Source organism: Orycteropus afer, unplaced genomic scaffold, assembly GCF_000298275.1.
Source record: "Orycteropus afer afer isolate SDZICR_OR568_19922 unplaced genomic scaffold, OryAfe1.0 scaffold00017, whole genome shotgun sequence".
NCBI lineage: Eukaryota > Metazoa > Chordata > Mammalia > Tubulidentata > Orycteropodidae > Orycteropus > Orycteropus afer.
The window spans coordinates 12,599,406-12,608,715 of record NW_006921604.1 but is presented as its reverse complement, the minus strand read 5'-3'; the positions used below and the strand labels follow the sequence as shown (position 1 = coordinate 12,608,715).

At 43.6% G+C, this 9,310-nt stretch overlaps 1 protein-coding gene across 1 annotated transcript in view; it reads right to left on the bottom strand.

The window, feature by feature from the left end:
* RPL31 (ribosomal protein L31) overlaps positions 1–2,319 on the bottom strand; it is a 6,139-nt gene extending 3,820 nt beyond the window's left edge. The window contains exon 1 of the mRNA XM_007959477.2: positions 2,213–2,319. Coding sequence (XP_007957668.1) covers positions 2,213–2,319 — 107 coding nt within the window. The remainder of the gene's footprint in view (positions 1–2,212) is intronic.
* Between the last annotated feature and the right edge of the window lie 6,991 nt (positions 2,320–9,310).

Sequence of the window (9,310 nt, the reverse complement as noted above, 5' to 3'; positions counted from 1 at the left end):
ACCCAAATCCTAAAAAAAAAAAAGCTACCCTGAAAACAGAACCATGCCTGGCATGATTAAGAAAATAAAGGGGCAAATTCATGGGATCATAGCAATAACTTTAGCTTCTAACCTGAATGAGACTGGACAGCACAGAGGGTTTGTGAACAGACCATGCTTGGGGATGGGGGAGGCAAGCAACAGGAGCTGCTACTGTAATCCACCCGTAAATATGAGGAAGCAGGATTGGTGCCATCTGGTCAGATTCTGGATGTAGTCTGAAGAGCCAACAGGATTTGGTAAGTTGTCACTGAATGAAAAACAGGTTGGAGGTAGAGAAGGGACATCAGGAGTTCGTTTTTAGCCATGTGAAGTTTGAGATGGCTATCAAACACCCAAGTAGAGACATCACCTAGGCAGTGATATACAAGTCTAGAATTCAGAAAGCATGTAGACACTATCTAAAGTAAGACCGGTCCAAGCTTAGATTGAAAAAGGAACAGAGTCAACATCGAGAAAAGGTGAGAAGAACCAACAAATTAAGATGAAGAGGAGCTAGTTAAGTAGGAAGAAACACAAGCCTATGGAGTCTTTGGAAGTCAAATGAACAGTGTTTTATGGAAGGAATGATGAAATGTCAACTGTTGATGACTGAGGACTGAAAAATAACTAAGGGATTCATGTAGCAGGTGAAACAAAATCCTGTTCCTCATGTAGCTTATATAAGTAACATATTGAGTATATCTGGTGGTATTAAGTAACAAAGAAAAATAAAGCATGGAAAAATGGCTACCTCAAAAAGAGAAAGAGAAGGAGTATTAGGGAAGGGGATCACGAGTTTACATTAGGTTAAGGAAGGATTCAGAAAAGGGAAACATGTTATCGGCATGGCTCACCCCCATTATTTGTGTGAACTTTAAAACAATACTTGTCCCTCTACCCTGTGATTTACTTTCCACTTGGTGCTTGTGACCATCTTACAACTAAATACTTGTCTGCCTTGTTCTACTAAGACAGGAAGAGCCTTCGGTTCACCCTTCACTTGCAGAGCCCAGTATAGAGCCTGGTACACAGTTAGGTGCTTGATATGCCCACTGAAATGAAGCATGTACACCTCAAACAAAAATGTGCTGTTATTCACAAGCAGCATTCATACTAAAATACACTGAATTTTGTAGAGTCAGACTCCACATAAGACAATGAACACAATGCTCCCTGGCAGTCAAGTCAGTATTTGGCTGTGGATGCAGTGCTGAAATGCCAGGCTCAATGCAAATGCTACCACACACAAGTCCCTGGCAAAACGAGATCAAGTTGCCCATTAAGTGTAAGAAATTCTGCTCTAGACTGCTGCCTCAGTAAAACTCAGCCTAACAGTTTTCTATTATACTCCCAAATAGCAGTTTACAGCAAGAGGATTATTTGGTTTCCATTATCAGCAATAAGGGCCCTGTTCCAAAAATGGGAGAAACTAAGTTCAAAAACAAAAATGTAAGCCCCACAAAAAATACCAGAACTACAACGATCATATTCGAAATCATCCCCTATACTCCTGTTCATCACCAATCCACAACCCTCACATGTCCACACAATGTCCCATGATTCCACTGATAAGCTTTTCAAAGCACTGTCACTTTATAGCATCTTTTGTTTCTGGTATCACAACTCAACAAATTGTAATACAATCTGTGACTTGAAGAAATAAACAATCCCATTTAAGTGTTCACATTCTGGGCTGGACCCAGCTTTTTTTGACTTTACTGAGGACTAGAGACATTAAAATTTGCTTTCCCTATATACCAATCTTTTCTCTTTTACCCTTGTTTAGTTGCCATCCAGCCGCTTCTGACTCATGGTGACCCATGCATGCACAGAACTGCTCCAAGAACTTTTCAAGGCTTCAATTTTTCAGAAGCAGGCCTGTCTAGTAGTCCAGCGCTTAACCGTCTGCGCTACTCAGGTTTAATTCCAATAAAAAGTACTGAGCAGGAATGGTGTTCACATTTTATCATTATAAGTTGTCTAAAACTAGCTCTCCCAGACACTATTCACGTTTCCAGCCCTTAATTTCAGACTACTTCCAATCATATAAATTTCAAAGTCCACGGAATATAGCTGAGAGCTTCTGAATAAAAAGGTTAAGTTCTAGACCACCTAGCCTTTCAGTAACTAGGCCGACTCTTGAGAACCAAAAATCTGGGTCAAGCATCAAGGTGACTGCAGAGGTACTCACACTCCATGGATGCGCTTGTGAATGTTGATGGTGTACTCTCTGGTCACCACTTCGTTGATAGCTGAACGGCCCTTCTTCTTCTCACCACCCTTCTTTGCTGGAGCCATCTAAAACCAGGTGATAAGAAAGCTCAAAGAGGTTCCGGCCTCACGCTGCCGCCCTCAGGGCGCTTCCGTGCGGAGGGTCCAGCAAAACCTCTGCAGCCTCTGGTCTGGGGACGGCCAACCAGGCCACTCAGCGGCAGCATCACCGGCACCCCTCAGATGCCCCAGCCCCAGACACCCCTGCGGCACCGGTTCCCCTAGAGACCCTCCCTCTCGGGGACCGGGAGCCCTTAAATGCAAAGCTAATACCCATTTCCCCAGAACAAGGAGCCTTGGGCCAGCTTAAGGAAGATCGTGCCGTCCTGATCAGTACAATCACAGGGGAGGATGAAGCTAGATTCCCGAAGCCCAGGACCGCCGTGCGTACTCACAGCGTTACGACCAGGTTGGAAAGGAAGAGCGCAAAGGATTCTGGAAGAACGAAAGCAGCGGTAGTGGGGACAACTTCCGGGTCATCTGGAGGCGGAACAAGGGGTGTGGTTAGGGAAGGATTGAGGCTGTGATGTATGCGGCGAGGGAGGAGCGAGCTGGCCGCGGGGGTGGAGCTTGGGTGGTCTCAGCTGCGCGGGAGTGGAGCCTGGGTGGTCTCAGTTCTTCCGCCCTTCAAACCTGCGCTTTCTAGGCGGAGTGGCTTGGGTTTAACTCTGTCAGGTTCTTTGTGAGTGAAGCATTTGTGGCGCTACGCTTCCTGGGCGCGCTGCGTTCCACGTGTAAGGGACTTACACACCTTCAAGATCCTCAGTGCCCACGCTAGGCTCAGTAGGGGCATGAGCTGCTGGTCTAACTCTTCGGAGGAAACCAACACTTAAGAGTCGTTTGAAGAATCTCATTCCAGGTCCACAGTTGAATTGGACCATGGCCAGGGCAAGGGGCCTTTTTTTTGTTTTCCCCATTCACTCATTCAATTATTCAACAATTTTTTTTGAACGCCTGCCTTGTGTCCGGAATCTCTCGTGGCAATGTTTATAAGGCATTTGACTGCTAACCAGAAGGCTGGCGGTTCAAACCCACCAGCCACTCCTCAAAAGGAAGACTGGGCAATCTACTTCCCTAGAGATTGTTGTTGTTACTTGCCGTGGAGTCGGCCCAACTCACTCATAGTGACCCCTCCTTGGGTTTCTGAGGCAGTATCACTACGGAAGTAGGATTGCCCAACCTTCCTTCCAAGGAGTGGCTGGTGGGTTTGAACCGCCAGCCTTCTGGTTAGCAGTCAAGTGCTTTAGGCACTATGTTACCAGAGATCCTTAGAGATACTGCCTCAGAAATCCAAGGAGGGGTCACTGTGAGTCCTAAACGAGTCGATGGCAGTGAGTTTGGTTTTCTGTTTTGCCTTGTGTCAGGAAGTATGCCTCACAGGTCATCCCAGACATACTAAGACACAGCCCTGGCCTTTGAGTTGCTCCTGTCCAGCCAAGGAGATTTAAGAGCCTCATGAAAGAAAGTTCTTACTGGGCTGTGGAACCACAAGAGGATCAGTATGGGCAAGTGCATGGGTGGGTCAGGGGTTGCAGACAGGAGGAGAGGTTTGTGCTGGATCTGGAAGGGTGGGCAGGAGATAGCAAGGCAGATAAGTAGAGGATACAGCACATCAAATTTCTGAAGCAGGATAGTTTCCTAGACTAATTTTGTCTCCTGGAGAGTATGTAGGTAGAGAAATGAGATTGGTGATGTAGATAGTCTGTGGGGCCAATATAGACTCACTCAAGAGCTTGGCTGTTACAGGTAGTTGTGGTAGTTATGGTTCTGTGTCATGGCTGGGCCATGATTTTGAGTGGCTTGGCAGCTATGATGAGGTTATTTTTCATGATGAGATTGGATGTGGTATAATTGCTTCCATGGTGGAATCTGCTGTAAGCAGTTAATCAGTTGAAGGGGAGTTGCCATCAGGTTGTGGCCTGTTTCCAGTATATATGGAATAGATCCTGCATTTGGCCTAGTCATCATCTTCAGTTCCTGGACTTTAACCAGCAGCCTGTTGTGTTGCCTGTTGATCTTGAAACTGTTGCCTTCTCAGCCTGTGAGCTGAAAAGCTGCCGTTTTACCTGCCAATCTTGGATTCATCAGTGTCAGCACCCAGTGGCCTGCTATATTGCTTGCCAATCTTGAGTTCATCAGCCCCTGCAACTGCATGAGTTAGGAGAAACCTCCAGCTTGGTCCACTGGGCCTGAAAATCAGAATTGAAGCCCAGGGTCTAGGGGCCTCCACCCAGAATCCATCCAGAAAGAGAAAATCTTCCCCTACAGCCAGCACTCTGAACTCAGACTTCCCGTCTAGTCTTCCTCGAGAGCCAATACTCTGAACTTGGACTTCTAGCCTCCTAAACTGTAAGAGTATGCATTTCTGTTTGTTAAAGCCATCCGCTTGTAGTTCTGTTATAGCAGCATTAGAGAACTAAGACTATAAATAAATAAATAAATAAATAAACCAAACCTGCTGCCATCAAATCACTATGGTTCTGACTCATAGTGACCCCCATAGGGTTTCCAAGGCTATAACTCTGGAAGTAGATTGCTTCAACTTTCTACTGTGTAGCAGCTGATGGGTTTGAACTTCTGACCTTCTGGTTAGGAGCCAAGTGCCTTACCCACTGTACCACCAGGACTCCCTAGGGAACTATGACAGTAATAGTTATTGAAAGGTTTTCACGGGGGCAATGCCATGATCAGATTTGTTTTAGAGTTAATTTGACTACACTGTGAAGAACAAATTGGGGGTGAGAGGTAATATGGTAGCAAGGAGACCAGTAGAAGGAAACTATTTACATAATACAGGCAAATAATAAGGGTTAGAAATAAGGCAGTTACATTAGGACAAGAGGGAACAGGCCAATTTTTCCCATTTCCCTTGAGTCGATTCTAACTCATACTGACCCTGTAGGACAGAGTAGACTTTGCCCCAAGGCTGTAATCTTTCAAGAAGCAGTCTGCCACATCTTTCTCCCAAGAAGCAACTGATGATTTTGAACCACTGACCTGGCAGCCAAGTGCTTAGCCATTATGCTACCAAGGCTCTTCTTTATAGATACAGGTATATGTCACTTAACATCCATGACACGTTCTGTGAAATAGGACATTATGTGATTTGGACATTGTGTACACACCATATAGTATGTATATGTTTGGTATTTGATACACATGTATCAAACTAACCCCTGGATAAGCTGCTCCAGCTTTCCATTAGCCCCCAGAGCATCGGGGTTTACTAATTTGTGCCTACAATTGGCTATCTTTGGGTTTGTGGTGTGGGAGCTTGGTCAGAATTGGAAGCTCCAAGGGATGGAGCTGAGTGGCAATAGCCTAGTGTCTGACACTGCTGTTTGTGGTTCACTGGCTGTAGCTAGGCAGAGGCAGCCACTGGAGCCTAGCAGCAGCTTGTCATATTCAAAGCTGGCACATCTCCTGGCACCCTTCCAAGCAAGCCCTTCCTCCAAGCTCCATGGATGTCTATGCAGTTGGTCAGGCATTACCTGAATGGATGTTATGCTGCACAACTGTGTATAAGGTAAAATCAAGAGGACTGGTAAGAAACTAGTATAAATTCTCTAAATTTGGGGGAGGGGCTGCAAGAGATTAGTAAAATGTCATTATTTGAAAATATTCTCTTATAAGCCAAAAGGAAGGCAGCATGGTCAACAGATAGTAAATACTGTGGAGTTCAAGTAAGGGAAAAACTGAAATATATCCATTAGATTCAGAAAACAGGAGGTAATTAGTGATTCAGCAAAAGTAGTTTCACTACCAACGTAGTGGTGAGACAGATGACAGGTGTAAGGAGTGACAATGAGGATAAGGGGAGCTACTTCTACCTGTTCTGTCTCTTGGGCATAAAGGGTAGGATAGCTGAAGAAGCAGTGGACATCCAGGTTGGATGAATGAGTTAAATATGATGTGAGAGCTCCAAGGAAGTGCCTGGAAGGGGACATTCTGGACCTGGCCAGAGGCCTCAGAACTGGATGTCACCAGTCTAGAGATTCTGAGACAGTCATTTGGATCCCATGGATTCCATGCCTTCCTTTTTCTCATTGAACTCTCTCATTTTGCAGGAGTACACCATTTTAGTGGCTTCTTTAGACAGAGCATGAGAACCCATGCATATCAGCACTGCTATTAATTATGAATAGCAGTGGAGCACTGTCTAATATATTACTGGAAAACTTTATGAGTAGCAGCAAAACATTGATACAGGGCAGGAAGATGAGTCCTCAGGTTGGAAGACACACAAAATATGACTTTGGGCTGCCTCCTCAAAGTAGAATAGACATTAATTGCATGGATGGAGTAAAGGTTTTGGGACCTTTATTTGTTAATGGAGCACGACTCAAAATGGGAAGAAACAGCTGCAGACATTCACTAATAACTGGAACATGGAATGTAAGAAGTATGAATCTAGGAAAATTGAAAAATGTAAAACATGAAATGAAATGATGAAGATCGATATCCTAGGCATTAGTAAGCTGAAATGGACTGGCATTGGACATTTTTAATCAGAGAGTCTTACGGTCTACTATGCCAGGAATGATAAATTGAAAAGGAATATAGCATCATATTCATCATCAAAAAGCATTTCAAGATCTATCCTGAAGTAAAATACTGTCAGTGATAGGATAATACCCAGGTGCCTACAAGGAGAACCAGTCAAAACTGGTTTATGCACCAACCACTAAAGCCAAAGATGCAGAAATTAAAGATTTTTTTTTTTAACCAACTTCTGCAGTCTGAAATGGACCAAACATGCAGTCAAGATGTGTTGATAATTACTGGTGATTGGAATGTGAAAGTTGGAAACAAAGAAGAAGCATTGATAGTTGGAAGTTATGGCCTTGATGATAGAAATGATGCTGGAGATCACATGATAGAATTTTGCAAGACCAATGACTTACTCATTTTGCTTTTTCCAACAGCTTAAATGGCAACTATACATGTGAACCTTGCTAGATGGAATACACCGGGATCAAATTGACTACATCTGTGGAAAGAGATTATAGAAAAGCTCCATATCATCAATCAAAACAAGGCCAGGAGCTGACTGTGGAACAGACCATCGATTTCTCATATGCAAACTCAAGTGAAAGCTGAAAAAAATTAAAACAATTCCATGAGAGCCAAAATATGACCTTGGTTATTTCCCACTTGAATTTAGAGACCATCTGAAGAATAGCTTTGACACATTGAACACAAGTGACCAAAAACCAGTTGATTTGTGGGATGACACCAAGAACATCATACATGAAGAAAGCAAATGTCATTAAAAAGACAGGAAAGGAAGACCAAAATGGATGTTAGAATGGACTCACTCTGAAACTTGCTTCTGAATGGAGAGTAGCTAAAGTGAATGGAAGAAATGATGAAATAAAACAGGTGAAAAGAAGATTCCAAAGGGTGGTTTGAGAAGTCAAAGTATTATAATGAAGTGTGCAAAGACCTGGAACTAGAAAGCCAAAAGGAAAGAACATACTTGGCATTTCTCAAGCTGAAGAACTGAAGACAAAATTCGAGCTGTGAATTGCAATGTTAAAGGATTTGATGAGCAAAATATGCAACAATGCAGGAAGCATCAAAAGAAGATGGAAGGAATACACAGTCACTGTACTAAAAAGAATTGATGGATGTTCAACCAGTGGTATTGAAGGAAGAAGTCCAAACTGCACTGAAGGTACTGGCAAAAAAAAAGCTCTGAGAATTGATGGAATACCTATTGAGATGTTTCAAAAAATTGATGCAGTGGTGGAGGCACTTACTTCTTCACACCAAGAAATTTGGAAGATAGTTGCATGGTCAACTGACTGGAAGAGATCCATATTTGTGCCCATTCAAAAAAAATGGTGATGTAACAGAATGTGGAAATTATCAAACTACCATTAATATCACATGCAAGTAAAATTTTGCTGAAGATAATTAAAAAATGGTGACAGCTGTATATTCACAGGGAACTTTCAGAAATTCAAGCTGGATTCAAAAAGGACATGGAACGAGGGGTATCATTAACGATGTCAGATAGAGCTTCACTGAAAGCAAAGAATACCAACAGATGTTTACCTGTGTTTTATTGACTATGCAAAGGCACTTGACTGTGGATCATCATAAACTATTGATAACATTGCAAACAATGGAATTCCAGAACATTTAGGTGTGCTTATTAGGAACCTGTACATAGACAAAGAGGCTGTTGTACAAACAGAACAAGGGGATATTGCATTTTTTAAAATTAGGAAGGATGTGCATCAGGGTTGCTCTGGTTACCTAGTGTTGCTCCTTCAAGAATATACCACAGATGGGATGAGCTTAACACACAGGAGTTTGGGGCTTCAATTCCAAGATGACAGAATAGGCAGAAAGACTGCACAGACCCTCTTCAACAAAGAAAAGGGGAACTAATTAACACAGACACAGAAGATAATCCTGGACCCCTGAGCCTTGAAGGGAAGGATATAGAAGTGGACTAAACCCCAACCAGCAGAAGAATTTGCATGAAAATACCAAAAAAAGGAGACATACAGACCTGCGGTCTGGCAGCGATCCTGAATGATCCTGATGGCACAGACAGCTTGGAGCATGCTGAGTGGTGGTAGGACCTAAGAATTAACATAAAAATCAGCCCTGCTAGCCAGGGACTGCATGGAGGACTGCTCTGGTGGCTGTGGAATAAAAGGGGAAGAAGCAGTGAAGAGGAGGACAGGCTGAGGTGTGGACTTTGCCTGTCTGGAGGGCACCACCATTTTGAATGTTTACAAGTGGCTTGACCATTTTGGATATTTAAAGAGACAGTGCTCTACAAGATTCCAGGGCCTTAAGAAGAGGTTCTGCTTGCCAGTAACCCCAAGGATACTCTGCACCTGCACAACTGTAAAGGTGAGACATTCCTCTTGTTACTCTTATACCCCACACCCACTTGGTGAATGGAGGTGCAGCCATCCTCCATGCCCACCCACCTTCTGGGCCTGCAGGAACTCCATCCCAGTCTGTGTGCTCGGACGGGGATTGGGTGCCCTGCCCT